Here is a 21,453-nt window from a genome sequence, read left to right as displayed (position 1 = left end):
CAGCTCCCATGCTGGAGGCTGCCTCAGAAACCCCACTCAAGGTCTTAATTGTGTTTGGGGCAGTTGTTCTATTATCCTTTTCCGCTCAGTCTTTAGCAGCCCTGGCAGGGAGGCATTTCATCTGATTTACAGATGAAGCAACTATAAGGACTGGCCAGAGTGAGTTAATGGCCAAACTAGGACTTGACCCTGGGCTTTTCCACCCTATCAGGATGGAAATACAGTATTTTTTGTGTCTCTTGGTACCTGCCCCTCAAGGGCTTTTCCCTTGAGTCCCTTTCAGAGCCGCTAAAAGTTGTTCAAAAGCAGGTATTTAAAAAAAAAAAAAAAAAAAAAGCAGGTATTTTTTTTTTTTTTTTTCAAAAGCAGGTATTCCTCAGGACTCCTAATTCTCTTCAGTGTCTTAAGTTTGGATAGGGAGGATACCTGTATGGTGCCTGGGTCCCGTCTCCAGAAACGAGTTTGGTAATTCCTGAGTGGCATTAGGGCTATTCTCTTTTCCAGTAGCATCCAGGTGATTTGGGTGTACAGGCTGAATCTGTGAGCCCTGGGGTGCCACAGGTCTGGGTCTCAGTTCCAAAGAGCACATAGAAGGTACTCAGTAAATGGAAGCTGTTGGCAACTGCTACTCTTGGTCAGGTGTGTTCTAGAGCACCACTTTGTGCCAGAACCAGCCCAGGACACACCTGTGCATCACCTAGAGGAAGGGAACAGAACGTTAGCAGCAAAACTGCACTTGTGAAAAAGCATGGGCTGTTGCCTTGTCCTGCTCTCTGGGTAGAAGCCTGTGGGTAAGCCTGATGGCTTTAGAGAAGGACTAGGGGAATAAAAGAACCACAGTGTTGATGAAAACAGTCCACAAAACTGTCAGAAGGGGCTGGTTAATTATGGCAACCATTCTGTAAATATTATATAGCCATTAAAAGAGAACACTGGCCCAGAAAAACGTTAGAGAAACATTAAGTGAAAAAAGCCTTCCAGAGAGTATGTAGCATGATTCCATTTGTATTAAAAATCACACACATCGGGATGCTTGGATGGCTCAGCAGTTTGGTGTCTGCCTTCAGCTCAGGGCTTGATCCCGGGTGCAGGGATCAAGTCCCATATTCGGCTCCCTACAAGGAGCCTGCTTTTCCTTCTGCCTAGGACTCTGCCTCTCTCTCTGTGTCTCAGAATAAATAAAAAATTTAAAAAAATCTTAAAATAGAATAAATAAAATTTATTCTTAAATTTATTTATTGTTAGAATAAATAAAATCTTAAAAATCACAAATCTGTGTTGATTTCAACAGCACATACACTAAAATAAAATTGGAACGATACAGAGAAAATTACCATGGCCTCTGCTTGAGGATGACACGCAGATTCGTGAAGCGTTCCATATTTTAACTATGACCAATTTCCCATGTGTACCTCTAAGATTTTTCCATCATATCTCAAAGTAAATGCTTTAAGAAAGAAAAAAATTCATACAGATCTTTCTAGAAATACATAAATTCAGTTCGGGTCATCTCTGGGAAGGAGGAATGGCAGTAAGCAAATAAAGGGATTCTTAACAATAAATTCTTATTCCTCTGAAGTTTTTACCATGAGCCTGTGTTTCTTTGGAATTGGGGAGAGGGTATGAAGTGGCGTACCAAGAACAGATAAGAGTTAAAAACCTAACCATTGGGAACCTCCCCATGTCCTGTCAGCAGCTATCAGCAGCTGTCAGCAGCCGCTTTCCCAAGTCCCATTTTCTGAGGACTGGCTCAAGAATATTAAGAGCAGTAAAAAGAGCAGTTTCCTGAGTTTTTCTGCTTAGGAGAACTATCATTCTTTTCTCAAATCCTGGCCTACATAATACCTGACAAGAAAAAGCCCAAGTTGTAATGTACCATCTCTTGCCTCTTTTGTTATCTCCCCGTAGACAAATGTTTATGGGTCAGCCCAGAGACGAAAAATGAGACCATTTGAAGGCTTCCAGCGCAAAGCCATTGTAATTTGTCCCACTGATGAGGACCTAAAAGATCGAACAATAAAGCGAACCGACGAGGAAGGAAAGGATGTCCCAGATCACGCGGTCCTAGAAATGAAAGGTAGGAGATGAGCCGTTCCCAGGGGGCCAGCACAGCAGGCTCCTCCAGAGAAAAGCTCCTTCCGCAGTCCCTTCCTCCCCAGCTCCTGGCTTATTCCTTTTTTGATCTTGTCCATTCTTCCCTTACTCCTGTTCTGCCCTTCCTTGTCTGGTGCAGCTGTGAATGGAAGAGCTGCTGGCAGTCCTGTAGCACAGTTTTCAGACTAGTTGGGGCTGGGGCAGCATGAGGGAGAAGATGTGTGGGAAAAGACAGTGAGAGCCCCGCACTCAATACCACCAGTGGGGTACTGAGCAGGCTTCAGTCTCCTCCTCTGTAGAAATAAGAATGCTGGTTCCACGTGCCTGGCCCACCTCCTGGGGAGGCTGGAAGGAGTGTTTAAATTTGGTGGCACTTAGCCACCTCTTCAGAAGAGAGGAGGGTCTTTGTTAACTCTTGATCATTGTCAGAAAGATTGAGACTCTTCTCACTTTGTTACTCACTTCTCATCCCCTCTACCATCTCCCTTCTGGCAGGCCAGTGTCCTGGGGGTGTAGGGGACCAGACCTCAGAAGATAATGACCTCTGTTCCCTCTGGGGCCCTGACTTCTTCCTAGCCAACTTCACGTTGCCAGACGTCGGGGACTTCCTGGATGAGGTGCTGTTCATTGAGCTGCAGCGGGAAGAAGCAGACAAGCTGGTGAGACAGTACAATGAGGAAGGTCGCAAGGCTGGGCCACCCCCTGAAAAGCGCTTTGACAACCGTGGAGGTGGTGGCTTCCGTGGCCGAGGCGGTGGTGGAGGCTTCCAGCGCTATGACAACAGAGGCCCACCAGGGGGCAACCGAGGAGGCTTCCAGAACCGAGGGGGTGGTAGCGGTGGAGGAGGCAACTACCGAGGAGGTGAGACATCTCAAACAGGGCTCTCTCCGCTTTTGGCTCCCAGAGCAGGGTTGGGCTTTGTGATTGCTTACTCAGTCAATAGATGAGACTTCTGTAGGACTAGCTATGGGCTGAATTCTGGTGGAGAACCACAGCAAGTCCAATTCTGGGCCCTCAGGGGAACTCTCCTGCTGTCTTGCTTCCCCTGGGCATTGTTCCTGAAGCCCATACCCCTTTGCAGGTCACTCTAGTATCATTGGTGAATCTTCCCTTCCATCTGACCATGAGTTTATTGCTAGTCTTGGGTTCCAGGTCAGGACCTAGTACAAGATCGATGTTAAGACTGTTTTGGGTACTAGGTGTTAAATAGAGAAGTGGGCTGAAAAAGGTTAATTTGCCCAGCTAAATCCAGAGATGGGACCAAGTGGTCCAAAGCCCAGGCTTTCTGTCACTAAGTTCTGCTATCTCTGAAGCAAAGTGTATGATGATCTAACTAGCATGCCCAACTCTGTTTCAGTGTTATGCTAGATGATTCTGGGGACACAGCCATGACCCAGACAGACACATCAGCCTGTAGTGACAGTCCAGAAGGATTCTGGGCCGAGTGGCAAAGCCCAGGGTTAGTGTGGGCTTGGCTGATACCTGATCCAGCCTGGGAGGGAGCTCAGGAAAGGCTTCCCAAAACACCAGTGGCTAAGCTGAGGTCCAGAAACCTGTTGGAGCTGGCAGGGGGAAGGATTCTGGGCCCAGCCACATCTGTTCAACGACTCAGGAGAGACCGGCTGTGTCCGGTACTTAGTTCCCCTCTTCCTGACCACCCCTTCCGATTGGTTCAACAGCCATTGAGTTGCTGGGGACACAGTAGAAACCCAAACAGCCCTGGTCCCAAGCTCACAGTCTAATGGGCAAGACAAGCCTGTCTGCAGATAACGATGACTTAGTTATTAAGGCTGCATGGCGGTGGGGAGGAGCCCGGGGGTCTGAGGGTTCGGAGCGACCGGACCTCTCCCTGGCTTCTCCGATACAGGCTTCAACCGCAGCGGAGGTGGTGGCTACAACCAGAACCGCTGGGGTAATAACAGCCGGGATAACAACAACTCCAACAACCGAGGCAGCTACAACCGGGCTCCCCAGCAACAGCCACCACCCCAGCAGCCGCCACCGCCGCAGCCGCCACCCCAGCAGCCGCCGCCACCGCCCAGCTACAGCCCTGCTCGGAACCCACCAGGGGCCAGCAGCTACAACAAGAATAGCAACATCCCTGGCTCAAGCGCCAATACCAGCACCCCCACTGTCAGCAGCTACAGCCCTCCACAGGTGAGAGAACACGTGTGTGTGTGTGTGTGTGTGCGCGCGCGCGCGCGCACATAGGCCAAAGGAAGTGGACCTGGGGAATGGCCAATATGTGCTCAGCCAAGATGGCTCTCTGCTTTTCCCTCCAACCCTGTCCTTCTTCCTGGCAGTGCTTTTGACTCTGACGGACCCTAGACTAGATGTTCCTTCCAAACCCAGATAAATTGGGAACCTACCCATTCTCCCAACCCCTTAGGGTTGTGTGCTGTGAGCATTGGTTGCTCCAGCAAGTACATTTCTCGTGGTGGTGTCGCCTCTGCTAAATCCTGGAGGAAGTACTTGATTGGGTTTCCTTTTCCCTAGGTTGGAGGAAGGAGCCAACCCCCTTATCTCCAGCATATGGAGACAGACCCTAAGTTTGGGAGGTCTTGCCCTGGGCCCTGAGAGCTTCACTCTGGAGCAGCTTCTGGCTTGGTTCCAGTTCTCCAAAAGCTGGTGCTTGGGCTCTGGAATGCACAGGCCCCTGTTAACCAGAGCAGTCCATAGCCGTTTCTTGAGTGTCTTTCAGATGCCAGGCCTGAGAACAGCTGCCAAGAGACAGATGAATGGCTCCCAGTCCTGGTCTAACCAGAATATTTCCTAGAACAGGATGGGAAGGCACAGATTCAAACCCCAGCCCCACAACATCTTGGTTCTGTAACCTTGCACAAACAGTTTAACCTCTGTGGACCTCATTTTTTTCATGAAGGACTAGAGTTGTTAGTAGAACTCATTTTCGAGGTTTGTTGCAAGGGATGGGTGGTATTACAACTTTGTGGGTAAGACTCTGGAACTAGACAGACCAGAGGCTGAGTCCCTGCTCCACCACCTTTTACTGTGTGACTTGAGCTCAGTAATTTCACTGCCCTGAGCTTCGGCTTCTTTCTCTGTAAAATGAAGCTAGTAGAACCTGCCCCACAGAGTTGATGGGGGGATTAGATGGGTTAATGATACCATCTGCACGTGGGAAGCACTTGGGAAATTGCTACTACTTTTCTCAGCCGACCTTCCCAAACAACTAACCACCATTTATAGAGTAGCCAGTGGCTTGTACACTCAGGCTTACTGAATACACAAGGCAATCTGAAGGGGTAGTTCTGTTGTAATTATCATTTTACGGGGCGGGGAAGCAGTGGAATTTCAGAAGATGCTTCTGCCTTGCTCCTCCAGGGTCTTAGAGCTGGGAGTAGAGCCCAAAACACAACCCTACCTCCTACCCTGTCTCAGCATGCCACAGAGCTGACCCATTTCCTCAGCCTTCAAATAACCTCCACCAGGGAAGTTCCTTTGTGGCCCACTGCTTATAAAGGTCCTTTCTCCATCCCAGCTAAGCTATTTCACAGAGCCCTGGTTTTCCCCCCTATTTTCCAGCCGAGTTACAGCCAGCCACCCTACAACCAGGGAGGTTACAGCCAGGGCTACACAGCTCCACCACCTCCACCTCCACCACCACCTGCCTACAACTATGGGAGCTATGGCGGCTACAACCCGGCTCCCTACACCCCACCACCGCCTCCCACTGCACAGACCTACCCTCAGCCCAGCTATAACCAGTATCAGCAGGTAGGTGCCAGATTTAGGAGGGAGTCTGGGACTTGGGGGGCGGGTGCATATAGAGAGACTTCTGGGGGACCCACATGAATGTGTATTCCGTGATTGGAGTCCCTATTTATTCCTGCTGCAGAGATGGGCTGGCCTTGAGCTGGCATTCATCTGATGTAGCCATTTCATTCAGTCAACACTTCTGCACTGGCTGCTAATAAATAACCGTATCTGAACCTCTTCTCCCCAGTAAAGCCAGCAAATGGCATAGTAGAGGCCTCCAAATCCTGCTTCAGCACCATGGCCAGTGTCCATTCCCTTGGTTGATGCTAGACCATCATACCTGTTGCTATTTGGAATATGGTATCTACCTACACCTGGAAGGACATTAGGTTGGCAGGCCAGGAGGTCTGGGCTGTAGCCCCTGACTCCCCAGCAATGTGGCATTAGGTCAGTCACATGTCATCCCAAGGGACCTTGATTTCTCTGTCAGGGGACCCGTGTGTTGGCTATCGTCAGCACGCTCATCTCTGCCCTGGGTGAGAGTGGGGTCAAAGCAGCAGCCATATGTGGATCTGGGTAAGGACAACCTGGTGCTCTTGGTTTCTCTCTCCAGTATGCCCAGCAGTGGAACCAGTACTATCAGAACCAGGGCCAGTGGCCACCATACTACGGGAACTACGACTACGGGAGCTACTCCGGGAACACACAGGGAGGCACGAGCACACAGTAGCCAGTGTGCTCTGGAGGCCCCTGCCGGCTTCCTCCACCAGCGCCCACCTCGGCCCCCTCGTCTACCCACCCTGGGTCCTGTGGTGCTGGGGGACGGGTCATCCGAGGGCTGCCTCCTTTCAGCCCACTGCCTCCCCTCTGAGGGGCTTCTTCCCCAACACAGGGCTGGGCATTTTTCTCTGGATTCAAACAGGCAACAATGACCTTTTATTTTCTGTTTGTCCCCTTACCTTCTTCCTCCCCCTCTTCCTCTTCCTCCTCTTCCCTTCCTCATTTTTGACTAAAGACACATACCCCCCTTGGTCATACAGTGAGGCTACAGTGGCTGAGGGGGGCCCTTCTGCCCACCTCTCCCAGCCCTGCTCCAGCCCCTCAGCTTCCAGACCCTCATGCAGTTGGTTGTACATTCTTCCAGGAGCTGTTTTACTGTCTACTTTTCAGGATTAAAAAAAAAAAAAAATCAAAAATTAAAAAAAAAAAACACAAGTTTAAAAAGTAAAATGTGGAGGGAGGAAGCAGTGACAGATATTTTTTGGTAATTATGCTTTTTTTTTTTTTTAATTTTTAGAATATCTGTTTTTACTGTGGCTGTTGATATTTCATCAGGATAACCATTTCTTTGCTGAGTTCAGGTGACTGAGGAAGAGCCACACCCTCAAAACAAAACAAAATACACACAAAACAAAACCACAGAATCATCTTTAACCTAACTTTTTATACGATGTCTCAGTTTCCCGTAACCTTGCACACAAGCTTCTGTGTTGAGTTGAATTGTAACTGCTTTTTGTATTTGGAGAGAGTGTGACTATTGAACTTGAAACCTTTTATTCCGGGCGTCTTGGTAGTTTCTGGTGGGATTAAGCGGGTGAGAGGGAAGAAGGGGAGGTTAGGGGGGGCTCCTTCCCTTCAGAACATGAAATTTCTCCCACCGCCTCCTCTCCAGAGGTCTCCCAGGTGCCAGACCTAAAGGTTTTTCCTACAATGATCCTCTGATTATTTTTACTCCCCCCTTGACCCATATGTTTTAACAGGATTTTAACAAACTGCACTTATTAAGAAATGTGTTTGCTTTGTTTTGTTTTCTTTCAATAAACGACATGGCACCTCCTAGCAGGAAGGAAGCAGGGTTGAAACCCTGAAGTGTTACTGCAGTTGGCCTTTAATTGGGGTGGGACCTTTTCAAGGGGACATTATTTACTCATCCATTAAACACCTACTGAGGGATGCCTGTGCCTGGCCCTGTTTTTGGTGCTGGGGATGCCCCCCCTTAAACCTGGGGCTCTCAGTTTAAAATCCACTAGTTCATTTTAAAATGGTTCCACTTCTGGTCCACTCACAGCCCCAAATCTCTCCTGGAATTTGTGTAAAGAAGGCATGGCAGGTCCCTAGGTAGAGCTGATGGGATGGAGACCACGGCTGGACTGTTGGGGGTTATCATTGGGTGTGACTGCCCATCTACCTCGGTCCTGGCCTTGGATGCTGGAGTTAGGACAGGTCCTGCCCGCACTCCTGGATCCAGGCCAGTGGGGATTCCAGGAACTTTTTTTATCCAGCAACTATGTGTTAGGTACTTGCTCTATGCCTCACTCTTTCAACAGTGCTGGGAATATAGCACGGTTAGGGCAGTTCTGAGCCCTGCTCTCGCATGTCTCCCAGTCCAGAGGTAACACAGACTTGCCATCAGACGGTGACAGCACCAAGTGGTCAGCTGTGAAAGCCTGAGAGTGGGGAGTGTGGTAAGGGGAGATCTTCCTGGAGAAGGGAACAATTTTTTAAATAGCCAGGGTAGAAAGACTGTGATTGCATCGCTATAGCCCAGTATCCTCCTTCCCCAGCAACTGGAGTCATTTTCTTTATCACTTTGGGATATATGGTGTTCCTGGCCCCTTGTGAGGGACAGTGCTGTGGCACAGGAGTGCCATCTCAGTCCCATCCCTTCCCTTACAGGAAGACCTCAGAGCCTTAGGAAAGCAATGGCTGCAAAAGGAGGAAGGCTGACTAGTTTGGAGGTCAGGGATGTGAGGTGGAGCCAAAATTGGTGGCCAGTTAGACTAAAAGGGACTCAAGAGTGCCTCCATCTGCCTGCAGGAGGGGAAGGGCCTCAAGTCTATCCAGGAAGTCCCCTTCTTTGCAGGTCCACGTGTTGGGCAACAGCACCCTCTGCTGGCCTCTCTGGGCAATCTCAAGTGGCAGTTCCCACCTATCAGCTGTGACAAATGGGCATCCAGATTCCTTATCCTGGCAATGCAAATGGGAAGTTTTTCAGCTCCAGTCCACACGGTGTGGATCAGTGCACCAGCCTCCTCACAGATCTCCCTTACCTCCAAACCCTGATGCTTTCCCTGCCCCAACCCCGCCACCCGAAGGATAAAAGAACACAAGCTACTTAGTGTGGCTTAGGAGGCCCTGTGTGCCTGGTCTCCAGTGACCTTTCTGGCTTCACCTTTTGCTACTCCCCCTTTGAACTTCAGACTGCTGGTTTGTTCTTGGGGAGTCACAAATCTCAATCCAAATGCTATCAACTCTGCTTTGGAAAATGCACATGTACATGGAATTTTGCAAAAATATTCAAGAAGTTCTCAGATCTGCAGTCCAACCATGGCCCTTAAGTTCTAACTTTTTTATTCCCTAACCACACAGAAAGCCTTGCAGTAGCCAGAAACTTCCATGCAAGGTCTTTACCTTGCCCTTTGCTTCCTAAAACCTTCCACTTTAATTCCTATTCATCTTTCAGGTCTCAGCTTGAGTGTCCCTTCTTTCTAGAAGGAAAACTTCGTAACCCTCCAGGCAACCCCAGGAGAGCCTGGGCCAGTCAGGGTACTCACCTGTGATAGGTCTGTCCACTTTGTTGCTAACACACCTGAATGAGTCAGTACCCATCACCCAGAGCAGATCCAGGACCAGGGTTATCACCCTTCACATCTGCAATTCTTCAGGTCCTGGAACACACCGGGAAGTTCTATCTGATCTCACCACCCATATCGTGCTAGTCCGGGACTGGTTTTGATGACAGAAGTAAGAGACAAAGCTTAGTAGATACTCTTTGAGGTGCTGAAGGAAAAACGGATGGAGTCTAAACCAAAGTACAAATCTTCAAGAGGCTCAGGACTATGGCCATTCAACCATCCATCCCAGAAGTAAGCATGCCAGGCTCTGGAGTCAGCGGTGAGCAGGTTGAACGAAGGGTCACATCCTTTCTGATAGTGCAATTCCGCAGCAGGTCGGATGGGGGCGGGGGGGTTGGGGCAGGGAAAATCACTGACCCGGGCGCCCTTTAGGTTCCCGGCTGCGGGGGGCGGGGCCAGGGGGCCACGCATGCGCATTGGAAGGTCCGCCTTCAGCCCGGAACTGTTGTTTGGGACTCCGCCGAGCACCCGGCCCCCGGAGTGTGCTCAGCCGGAAGTGGCCGTCCAGGGCTCGGGCCCGGGATTGGCGTGCAGACCCCACCGCGGCGGCTAATTAGTGGAGAATGAGTATGGAGGCCGTGGCGACCGCGGCGGTGGCGGCGAGGGAACCCGATGAAGGTGAGGTCCTGGCCACGCGGAGGTGGCGGGAGGGTGGGCCTGCGGTGTCACTGGGAAATGATTCCCCGTCGGCGCGCAGGAGGACTCTTTATAGGGGGACGCTTGCGGGTTTACCAGTCCCCCTCGCCACTCTGTCCAGATTAATTCCACTCTTGTCGCGGGCTGCCGCCCTCGCCCCGTCCCCTGCCCCGAAACTCTCCCCTTCAGAGTTCCAGGCCAGCCCTTTCCATGTGCCAGGCTCCATGTGCCGACTCCTCACCAGGTATCAGGTCAACCCACACCTGGCCCCTGCCCACCCCCCCCCTGCGTCGCACTGCCCCTTGCCTTGCTCCAGGCGGGCCTTCCTCTTGTCCCACGCAGACTCCGCTCATGCCACATGTACAGCTCCTCCGCTTCGTTCTCATTCCCCCGAAGTCCACAGTGCCGTCTGCGTTCTTAGGTCCCTAATCCGTTTCTGTGCTCCCTCCATCTCTCTCCTTTGCATTTTCATCTTATCTCCCCTGATGCCTTCCCATCAGTATCTAAAACGCCTTCCTTCTGCTCATCTTAAAATTTCATGCCTGGGACCCTTGGGTTTCTCAATGGTTGAGCGTCTGCCTTCTGCTCAGGTCATGACCCCGGGGTCCTGGGATCGAGTCCCTCATGGGGGGGCGGGTACTCCTCGCAGGGAGCCCGCTTCGCCCTCTGCCTGTGTCTCTACCTCTCTGTGTGTGTGTCTCTCATGAATGAATAAATAAAGTCTTAAAAAAATTCCATCCCCCTGTTTTAGATTCATCCCAGGTGGTGGGAGATGTAGTTGAGAGGTTGGCTGAAACATCACTGGCCAAGAATTGGTCATTGTTGAAGCTGGATGATGGGTATATGGGTATATTGTATTCTCTACATTTGTGCATGTTGGAAATTTCCCATTAAATTTTTTTTGCTTAACCTAAAAAAATCTATCGCTGGATTCCATGGGCCTTAAGATACCGTGTATCTTCTTCAGAGTCCTCCACACCTGCCTCCATTTCTTCACCTCCCACTGACTTGCAGTCCAGATTCTGCATCCACAAACTGCTCTGATCAGGGTCACCAGTGACCCCACCCCCCTCGGTGTAGTTAAAAGGAGTCACCCCAGTCAGGTTTTCTCTTATTAGACCACTTGGAGAATTCAATGCCATCGACCCCTCCATCCTTCTTGAAAGCTGTCCTTTGGTTGGTTGGTTTCCTTCTTTCTGAGATTTATTTATTTATTTGAGGGGGAGGGCAGAGGAAGAGAATCTTCAAGCAGCCTCCCCACCAAGTGAGGAGCCTGAAGCCCAACTCCATGCTCTGTCTCATGACCCATGAGATCACGACCTGAGCCAAAACCAAGAGATGGACACTCAACCAACTGAGCCACCCAGGGTGCCCCTTTGGTTTCTGTGACACCACTTTTTGCCTTTCCCTTCTCTCAGCTCCTCCCACTCATCCTCTCACAGTTTCCTATGGCTGCTGCAGCAGAGGACCACAAACTGGGGTCATCTTAAGATGCAGAATGCATTTTCTCACAGTTTTGAAGGCCAGAGGTCTGAAATCGGTACCATGAGGCTGAAATCAAAGTGTTAGCAGGGCCGTGGAGGGCTCCCTCAGAGGCCCTTCCAGCTTCTGGTGGCTCCTGGCGGCTCCTGGCATCCTTGGCATGTGGCCACATCACTCTGATCTCTGCTTCTGTCCATCTCCACATGGCCTTCTCTTCTCTGTATGTCCAGTCTCCCTTGGACTCTCTTATGGACCCTCCTCATGACATGTAGGGCCCACCTGGACAAGATAATCTCCCTGTCCCAGGATCCTTTAACTTCATCACATCTGTAGAGACCCATTTTTTGGCCATAAACAGTCACACAGGCTCCAGAAATTAAAGCGTGGCTGTCTTTCCGGGGCCCATTTTGTAGCCTTCCATGGCCTTCTTTGTAGGCATGGCTTCTCCCCATCCAGTCAGGCTCTCCTAGCCTACTCTTCTCCCATCCTCACACACTTCCCTTGCCCTCCCCAAGAGCTCTCATTTCCTTTAGCTTTGGTTCTTGACTTGGTTCTGCTGACTCCATGGCTCTGTCCCCAGCCCTATACTTTTCTCCTGAGAAGTCGCTAGCCCCACACACCAGCAGTCTCTTAGATGTCTCCCCTTGGAAGTCCCCTGGGCCCATGTCCCAGACTGGCCTCAGCATCTCTGCCTGCCCCTGCCCCAGATCTGCTCCTCATCCATTACTGTCTCAGGGACATTTTGATTAGTTCCCAGACCAGAGCCCCAGACCTGAACTGGTTGCACCCCTCGCCTCCCAGCCCTTCAGCGCCATGGCTTGTCTACTCAGCTTCATGAACATCTTTCTAACCACCAACTGCCTCCTGTGCCCTCCTCCACGGCCCCTGCCCTGGTTCAGCTTAGTTTTCTCTGGTCCCTCTCTGAAACCCACTGCACTTGTAACCCTCGCCCCCTCCCTCTTCCCTGTCCCAGCCAAACTGCCCAAAAGAGTTGCCTGTACTTTCTGTCTTCTCTTATTTCCTGCTTGCTCAGCCTCGCTCCAGTTCCTACACATTTTGAGAAGCATCTCTCAACAAGGTTTGCCTGTTACCAGTACCTGTTTTGTCTTTGACCTTCCTGTCTTCCCCATCATACTGGCTGTTCCCTGAGGGCAGGAGTTGGGCTGGCTCATTCCCATGGATCTTCAGCATGGCCCAGTTCAGGGCCTCACAAGATTTGGAGTTGCTGAAAAGTGGCTAGATGAATGTGTGAGTGAGTAGGAGAGAGCAAGGGAGTGAGTGAACAATTTAGTGGATGTGTTAGTGAACAAGTGAAAAGGCAAGGAATTGAGTAAGTCAATGAATGAGGTGGTGAAGGACCAACTTAACACACTAAACACACTCCTACCTCAGGACCTTTGCACTGGCTGTTCCCTTTCTGTGGAACTGTCTTCCCCAAAAAATGTCGTGGCTCAGTCTCTCAACACCTCAGGTTTCTACTGTCACTTTTTGGCAAGGTCTTCTCAGACTGCCCCATTTAAAATTGCAGCCTGGGGTGGCTCAGTCAGTTAAGCGTTTGACTCTTGGTTTAATTTCAGGTCGTAAGATCGAGCCCCACGTTGGCTTGTGCTCAGCACAGAGTCTGCTTCAGATTCTTTCTCCCTTTTTCTCCCCCTCCCCACCTCCCTCTTCCCTCTTTCAAATAAATTAAATTGCAGCCTGCCCACCACTGACCCCATTCCCTCTTCCTTCCCTCTTCATTTTTTTTTTTTAAAGGAAAGGCTTAATTTAAATTTTTTTAAGATTTTATTTATTTATTCATGAAAGATACAGAAAGAGAGGCAGAGACATAGGCAAAGGGAGAAGCAGGCTCCCCTCAAGGAGCCTGATGTAGGACTCGATCCCGGACCCCAGGATCATACCCCAAGCCAAAGGCAGACATTCAACCCCTGAGCCACCCAGGTGTCCCTCTTCATTTTTCTACATAGTTCTTAGAACCATACAACAGACTGTATGTTTGCTAACACATCATGTGTTTTCAATAATTCTATTTTTCATTGTTCATGTCCCCTACTAAAATGTCAACTTTGTGCTTACTGCGGTATCTTTAGAACCTAGAACAGTGCCCAGGAGATAGTAGGTTCTCAGTAAATGTAAAATGAGTTCTTTCTACCCACTCCACCTCTCCCGCATTCCCATCTCAGGACTAACAAATCTCCCCTCTCTCCATAGACTGTACACAGGCCAGTACTGGGCACTGGGGAGAACTGAGCTGGACACCTGTCCCACCCAGACCCCAGAACAAGGTGGAAGCAGCAGAGAGAGCACCAGGGGCCCCAGATGATGACTCCCCTGGGGCTGAGAATGCGGCGGTGAGTGCCATGCTGCGTGCTGTGGCTGCCAGCCGCCTGCCTGTGTGTAGCCAGCAGCAGGGCGAGCCTGACCTGACTGAGCGGGAGAAGGTGGCCATCCTGGGCCAGCTATACCACGAGAAGCCACTGGTGTTCCTGGAGCGCTTCCGCACGGGCCTCCGAGAGGAGCATCTGGCCTGCTTTGGCCACTTGCGCGGTGACCATCGTGCAGACTTCTACTGTGCCGAGGTGGCCCGGCAGGGCAGTGCCCGACCCCGCACTCTGCGCACCCGCCTACGTAACCGACGCTACGCTGCCCTGCGTGAGCTCATCCAAGGTGTGGGGACAGGTGGGCTGGGTGGGTAGGGATACTGAGGCAGAGGAAGTAAGAAACAGGATGCAAGGACAGAGACGTGGGCAGAGGTCCTGGGAGATAAGTTTTGAGACACGGACACAGGGAGGTTGAAACAGAAACATGAAGTGATGAGGCAAGATAGGTAGAGACAGGAACCCAGGGAAGAGAATGGGACAAGCAGTGAGAAGGGCCAGAATTTAGTAGATGACATCAGTGGATCACAGACACAGAACCCAGCACTATGATGGCTGGTTATCCCTCAGGGAAACACGATTCCCTACCTCACACCATACACAGAGGTGCTGAGGAAACCCAGGACAGTATGTCTGTGACTCTGGGGACAGAGGCCCTCTGAAACAAAGCACACATGTGAAGGCCATGAAGGAAAACACCCATACCTTTTTGACCACAGCAGAATTACAAGCATCTTTCTGAACAAGGACACCAGAACTGAAGTTGAAAGATGAGAGCACACAAAGCAGAGAGTGAGTGAAGATTCTGGTTAGGGAAAAGACACAGGCCCTAGAGCAAGGGAGGTGGAGAAGATAGGACTCTGTGACAGGCAGGAGTGAAGAAAGATGGGAGGGAGGAGGATCGAATGAATGGGGTAAGGGGGTGACAGACACAGAACCCAGGAGGGACAGGAGGCAGAACGGCAGAAACAGACTGAGGGAGAGAGGCTGACAGCCAGAGAAATGGAGAGAGAGAAACACTATGGTGGGAAACACCAGAAACAGATGGATGAGGGGGACGGTTAGAACAGGGATGGCCACAGACCCCAGCGCTGCAGAGGCCAGGATTCTGGTTAGATTCTTGCCCTGGGCCCTGAAAACAGGGCTGGGACCTGTGGGTAGGAGGGACTGGGCAGATTTAACTGTTTTCTGAGGGTCAGAGCCACCCTACAGGAACAGGCAGCCAGGGGAGACTCAGAGATCCTGGGTTTGAGGGTGGTGGGGAAGCCAAGCCCACCTGAGGGAGGGCTACTGAGAAGAGCACTCTGGGGGAGAGGTGAGATCTGGGGTCTGGAAGACCACCAGGGATGCCCACATCTGGCATGTCCAGCTTGTGCACAGACGGCCACACATAGTCTACATCCTGGCTCCTGTGTGCAGGCCACTTGGCTGTGGCATCCTTTTTTTTTTTTTTTTTTTTTTTTTTTTTTTTTTTTAATTTTTTTATTTATTTATGATAGTCACAGAGAGAGAGAGAGAGAGGCAGAGATAGCAGAGGGAGAAGCAGGCTCCATGCACCGGGAACCCGATGTGGGATTCGATCCTGGGTCTCCAGGATCGCGCCCCGGGCCAAAGGCAGGCGCCAAACCGCTGCGCCACCCAGGGATCCCCTGGCTGTGGCATCCTGCACGCCGACTCCCAAACACGCCCAGTCATGCATTCAGGAGGCTGTGTATACCTGTGTGACCATGGACACCAATGGGCAGGGATGTGTGAACTCTGCCCAGGCATAGCTGTGCACGGGCCCCAGGCCACCGGTGCTCGGGGGCCAGAATGTACATGGCTGACCATGCACGCGTGAGTACATGTGCTGATACAGGGCTGATTGCGCACACATGCTCAGATGCATGTGCGAGTACTCCAGTCACGTGACCTCAGTCCCCTGCACGTTTCCCTACGTGTCTGAATGTACACACATACACTTGCACTTGTGCGCTCATGGCTCCCTACAAGCATGATCACGGACATGTGTCTGCTCAGACATGCTCATCCTGCACCCAGGCCCTAGCTTCACGCATAGACCCCTGACCCCATACGCACCCTGTCTCTGCAGGCGGCGAGTACTTCAGTGACGAGCAGATGCGGTTCCGGGCCCCACTGCTATACGAGCAGTACATCGGGCAATACCTAACCCAGGAGGAGCTTAGTGCCCGCACCCCAACCCACCAACCGCCCAAGCCCGGCGCCCTCGGCACACCTGCCTGCCCGCTCTCTGACCTGCTGCTCCAGTCCTACCAGGAGCGGGAGCTGCAGCAGCGGCTGCTCCAGCAGCAGGAGGAGGAGGAGGCCTGCCTAGAGGAGGAGGAAGAGGAGGACGACAGTGATGAGGAAGGTGAGGGACAGTACCAGGGAGCCTCCCAGGCTGGGCCTCTGACCTGCAGGAGCAGACCTCGCGTCCCTCTCCTCCCTGCATGGCCTGAGTGCCCAGACTATTCCCAATCCTTCCAGCATCTCTGTTCCCCACTCCCCAAAGGCACCCAGCAATCGCTCACCTCTAGGCCATTGTTCATGCTGTTCCCTCTGCCGGGAATGCCTTCCCTTTACCACACTCCAGGTAGCAGGTCCTGACCCTGTTCTGCAGCCTCCAGAGCACTGTACTGTCATTGTGTCTGGCATGGGCCCCAGGAGGGCCGGGCTGGGGCTGTCTTGGTCACCACTATATTCCTAGTGCCACCAGCACAGAGGAGGTGGCTCCCAGGGTCTGAGTGTTCAGCACCTCCCCAAGTGGCCTGCTCACATCACCCCCACTGTGGGTGTCCACCCTTACAGACCAGAGCTCCAGCAAAGACTCAGAAGCCTGGGTGCCTGACTCAGAAGAACGGCTGATCCTGCGGGAAGAATTCACCAGCCGGATGCACCAGCGCTTCCTGGACGGCAAGGATGGGGACTTTGACTACAGGTGACTGGGGCCACACTCCCCTTCCCCCAGCCTGGCACCCCACAGCCCTCACTCTGCTCAGATGGCATGAGGGTTTCACATCAACCAGAGATTGGTGGGTGTCCTTGGTTGAGCTTTGTCCATCTCTGAGTCTCCGTCCCCTCACCTGATGAAGGGACTAAGCAGGGCTGACGATCAGCTCAAACTGGATAAAACATTGAAATATTTCCATTCAGGTGAGTGGTGGTGGCCTTGTAGGATGCCACCACCCCAGGCCTCCCCAGGTGTCTCCCAGGCACCCCAGCTTCTTCCTCAGACTTCCCTGTGCTCAGGAAATAACCCCTGGCAGTCAATGTCTGGCACAGGGGGTACTTTGGGGGCTGCCCCCACAGTGCTGCTCGTTGACATCCCCATTGTAACATGGCAAGACACAGCCACTGCTTTGGAAAGGATTCTTGCCATCAGTGAAAAGGACACAGGAGCAAAGTATCCAAGATAAATGGTTTTGACAACTGAGGCAGTCTCGCCTTGTGGGTGTGCCAGCCAAGGGCCGGCTTCAGACCCAGCCCCAGCAACACACGAACAAGTGGAGCCTCACTGGCTGAGTGGGGAGCGCCATTGCCACGGCCCCCGGGAGCATCGCAAGCCTGATCTAGGGCTACCCCCACCCCACCACCCAGCTCTAGAGGCAAGGCTGGTTGATCCACTGCCAGCTGTGGTAGAGCCTCTGGGCCCAAGTTCCCACACAAAGCGGGGCACAGAGTTCCTGGGCCGTGGGGAGCCCTCAGAGAGCCAGGTGCCCATGAGGAAACTGGGTATGACGTAAGGGAGAGGAATGAGTGGTGAGCAAAGCCCATCCCCTTGGAAGGGCCACTGCTGGGTAGCAGGGCCAGTGGGTCCCTCATCTGCTTTCAGCTGCTGTGTGCTGAGTACCTGCCGTTTCCAGACTCCTGGGCTAAAGCAGTGAACAAAACTGACAAAGGGTTCCCTGCCCTGAAGAGAGTCCCATTCTAGTGAGGAAGCAAAAGAAGTATTTAGCATCTAGTACTGATGGGCCTGTAAAGAAAATAAAGGCAGGGTCCAGGAGTGGGGGGTTGGGAGTAGTGACGAAGTGGCCAGGGAAGGCTCTCCAAGCAGGTGACGCTTCAGCACAGACTTACATGATGTGAGGGGTAAGCAACATAAATATCTGGGATGAGAATGTTCCTGGCAGGGAGAACAGCAGGTGCAAGGGCCCCGAGGTAGCTCAGAGGAACAGCAAGGTGGCCCAGGTGGCTGGAGCAGTCCACGAGGGGCGAGGTAGGTGGTCTCATCAGAGGTTGCGGGACCAGATTAGACCGCTTTCTGCACCCAGGCAAGTGTGGTGGAAGTCATGGAAGAGTTTGGTGTTGAGCCAAGGGTCCTTGACAATTCAGGATCACTGGTCACCTTAGGGTAGACATTTCTCAGCACTGTTGGCGTATTGGGCCAGATGATTCTTCATGTGGAGCATCATCCTGTGCACAGTAGGGTGCTGAGTGGCTTCCCTGGTGTCGAGTCCCCACATGCCAGTAGGAGCCCCCTAGCTGTGACAACCAGTGTCTCCAGTTATCCCCAAACGTCCCCGGAGGGGAGAATCTTCCTGGTTGAGAACCACTCGGGAGTGTGAGTCCTCCTGTCACCACATCTTCCAGCTTTTTGAGAGAAACCAGAAGTTTTTTGTTTGTTTTTAAGATTTTATTCATGAATAATAAGAGAGAGAGAGAGACAGAGACACAGGCAGAGGGAGAAGCAGGGAGCCCGATGTGGGACTAAATCCGGGGACTCCAGGATCACGCCCTGGGCCGAAGGCAGACGCTTAACCCCCAAGCCACCCAGGTGTCCCAGAAACCAGAAGTTTTTATGTAAAATCTCTGCTTTGGAAAATGTTGCCTTTTGTTTGAAGCTCTGAGAGACTCTGTGCCACCCCTCCAGGGGTCAGCTCCCATTTACAGCTGCCAGCATATGGCGTTTGACTTTGGGGGCCCACAGAGCCAGCCCCTGACAGCCCCCTCCATCTGCAGCACTGTGGACGACAACCCCGACTTTGACAACCTGGACATCGTGGCACGGGATGAGGAGGAGAGGTACTTCGATGAGGAGGAGCCTGAGGACGCACCCAGCCCAGAGCTGGACGGGGACTGATGGCCTGGCCACCTGCCCCACCCACGACTCCCTCTAGGGCACAGCCTCGCTGGCTCTGGTGCCATCCCAGCTGACTCCCTGCCCCTCTGTGTGTGGGGTTCCCTGCTTCCCCACCCCCCCCCGCCCTCCAACCCCCACTCCGCCTGTGTCTGTCTCTCTGGCTCACTCGCTTTTTCTCCCCGCTTTTCTCTTGCTTTCTGCATCCCTTCCTCCCTCTGCACCTGTCTTTCCTCTCTGCCTTTCTCTCTGTCCCCTTCCCTGTGCCTCTCTCCCCACGACAGGGCCCAGGCCGAACATCCTCCCCTTGAGCAAGGCCAGTGGGCCCCTCGTAGCTGTAGGCCACGTGAGGCCAGGTGGATGGAAGTGCCCAGTGCAGGGTCCGGGTCTGCCCCCGGCCTCTCCCCTGAGCCTCTTGTTTCTCCACCTCTGCACTGCACCTCTTGCCTCCTTGCCTCTGTTCCATCCTGTCTCCTTCAGCCTCGCTCCGGGGCTCTGGCTCTTCCTGCCTGTACGCTCCCATCTCTTGCGCTCCACGCTGTCTCTGGCCCTCTGTCTGCCTCTCAGCCTTTCTGTCTCTGGTTTCCATGTGGTCCCCCCAGAGCCCTAACTGCGGAGGAAGGTGGCTACCAGCAGTCAACTCTCCGCCAGGACCCCGGCTTGGGAGGAGGATGCAGGGGCATCACTGGGGCCACGAGCCTGCCAGCTTGGGTGTGGCGGGAGGGGGCAGGGGGCTCTCCCCTGTCAGCCCCACACCCCCGTCTGCTGGCCACAATGTTCCCTTCCTTCATTTCCTCCGCCTCCTTCTCCCTCTCCTGTTTACACTCCCTGAATACGCACAGGCTGTTATCATGGGTCCTGAGTCATCCCACACACAGCCTGCCCCAGCATCCCTGCCCCCAGCTGGCCACAGGGCCCGCCCCACAGAGCCCCCTGCCGCCCCGGGCTAATGGGAGCCAGATGGCCTCCCGGTGACTCAGCCACTGGCCTGTGGGAACCCAGGCGTCCCGCCTTCCCATGCCCCCACACCCGGCTCCTGCTACCCCAGCAGACACACATGTGGAGACAGGGTTAGCTTCTTACGTGGGGGTGGGCGCCACAGGTCAGAGAGGCGGGGCCTGGGGACCCTTTGCTCCTGGAAGCCAGAATGGTGGCACCTCGCCATAGCCAAGCCCACAGGACCCTCAAGACCACTTCAGGCAGGCAGCCCAGCGTAAGGGGAAGACCCCGAGGCCTCCTGGGGCCACAGCTCTTGACCCTTGGGCGTCAGCTCTGCCCTCTGGGTCAAGCAGGACTAGAGCCAGACACAGAAAGTGAGAGCTGGCCTAGAGGCCGAGGGACATTCACATGGAGAGACTTAAGTATGGAAGCATCCAGTGACTGAACAGCCCTGTCCTTTGCCGGGCCCGGCGCCACACTGAGTCCTCCAAGCAGCCCTGTGAACCGGGGACTCACCTCCATTTCATAGGTGAGTCAGGGGAGGCCAGAAGGGAGATGTCACTTGGTGAAGGCCGCCCGGCCAGTGGAGATGGAACTCTGGGTCTAGGACCTCACAGGTGCTGGAGACCACTGTCGTAGGCTGCGTGTCAGGAAGACCAAGGAGGAGCTGGCTGTCAGGATACCAGCCGCTAAGCTTCGCCCCCTCCCCACGCGCTTGGCACCGCCCCGCAAGGGCTCGGAACCGTCTGGATGTGTGTAAGTCAGCACCTGGACCGGAACCATCACGGCGCTCCTGCGCCCCACGTACCGCCGCGTCGCTGCCCCGGCTCCCCGAGAAGCGCAGCATCGCCGCCGGCCCGGCTTGCCCCTGGGGTATGTGTGTGCCCGCAGCCCGGGAGGGTTTGCTAACACAGGAGCAGCCCTCCGTGATGTGTGCGGGTTTCGTCCGTCTGTCATTTGGTCATTAATGCTGTTTGTGATATACTTTGCCGGACGTAGATTCGTTACATAATAAAGTGATGAGAGACAACAGCAGCTGAGTCAGAATTAGGGTTAGTCAGATGGCGGAGACGGGAGCGTTGGCCGCTGAGACAGAGGTGGGGCCGGTGGAGAGGGCCTGTGGGAGACACACCCCCGACACAGCCCGCTGCGACCTGGAGGTGCCCCGGGGGGCGCCTGGCCCTCCGCCCCCAGCCCTCGGTCGGGGTGGACGGAGAGGCTGAGTCAGGGAGGGAGAGCCCCTCCGTGGGCATCCGGCCCCCACCCCGTCTCCTGTGTGTCCTGGCTGGCCCTGCCGGCCGCCACCCGCACCCCTGTCTGACCCCCCTGCATCTCCTGCCTTCTCATCCTGTCCCTCCCACCGCTGCCCCCCTCCCCTCCCTCCTCTCAGCCCCTTGGGCCTCCCCGGCTGCTCTGATCTCCCATCATTTCCCACCTCCCCTCTAGCCCTCTACTCTCCGCCCCCCTCCCCGTCAGTCCTGCCCAAGAAGTCTGC

The 21,453-nt window shown here is 53.4% G+C and overlaps 2 protein-coding genes, 1 long non-coding RNA gene and 1 pseudogene across 8 annotated transcripts in view; 3 read left to right on the top strand and 1 right to left on the bottom strand.

Moving 5' to 3' along the window:
• The window catches only part of HNRNPUL1 (heterogeneous nuclear ribonucleoprotein U like 1), a 37,021-nt gene extending 29,421 nt beyond the window's left edge, over positions 1 to 7,600 (top strand). For all 6 annotated transcript variants that reach the window (XM_025424904.3, XM_025424906.3, XM_025424905.3 and 3 more), the window contains exons 11-15: positions 1,909 to 2,077; positions 2,671 to 2,955; positions 3,962 to 4,251; positions 5,638 to 5,829; positions 6,425 to 7,600. In XM_025424904.3, the coding sequence (XP_025280689.1) occupies positions 1,909 to 2,077; positions 2,671 to 2,955; positions 3,962 to 4,251; positions 5,638 to 5,829; positions 6,425 to 6,541 (1,053 nt within the window). In that variant the 3' untranslated portion in view covers positions 6,542 to 7,600. The remainder of the gene's footprint in view (positions 1 to 1,908; positions 2,078 to 2,670; positions 2,956 to 3,961; positions 4,252 to 5,637; positions 5,830 to 6,424) is intronic.
• LOC112645676 (U6 spliceosomal RNA) lies at positions 1,275 to 1,387 on the top strand (annotated as a pseudogene).
• LOC118353168 (uncharacterized) lies at positions 1,951 to 9,852 on the bottom strand. Its single transcript, XR_004811555.2, has 2 exons — positions 9,366 to 9,852; positions 1,951 to 4,866 (listed from the first exon to the last, which is right to left on the bottom strand). It is a non-coding gene; the product is annotated as an uncharacterized LOC118353168 (long non-coding RNA).
• Positions 9,853 to 9,859: 7 nt separating this feature from the next.
• Positions 9,860 to 20,990, top strand: CCDC97 (coiled-coil domain containing 97). The gene is made up of 5 exons (XM_025424908.3): positions 9,860 to 10,064; positions 13,776 to 14,231; positions 16,035 to 16,313; positions 16,751 to 16,880; positions 18,902 to 20,990. Exons 1-5 carry the CDS (start codon positions 10,010 to 10,012, stop codon positions 19,020 to 19,022), a joined length of 1,041 nt encoding a protein of 346 aa, XP_025280693.1. The 5' UTR covers positions 9,860 to 10,009; the 3' UTR covers positions 19,023 to 20,990.
• Positions 20,991 to 21,453: the final 463 nt, after the last annotated feature.

This window comes from Canis lupus, chromosome 1 (assembly GCF_003254725.2).
Source record: "Canis lupus dingo isolate Sandy chromosome 1, ASM325472v2, whole genome shotgun sequence".
NCBI lineage: Eukaryota > Metazoa > Chordata > Mammalia > Carnivora > Canidae > Canis > Canis lupus.
This window is presented reverse-complemented; position numbering and strand designations above follow the sequence as displayed.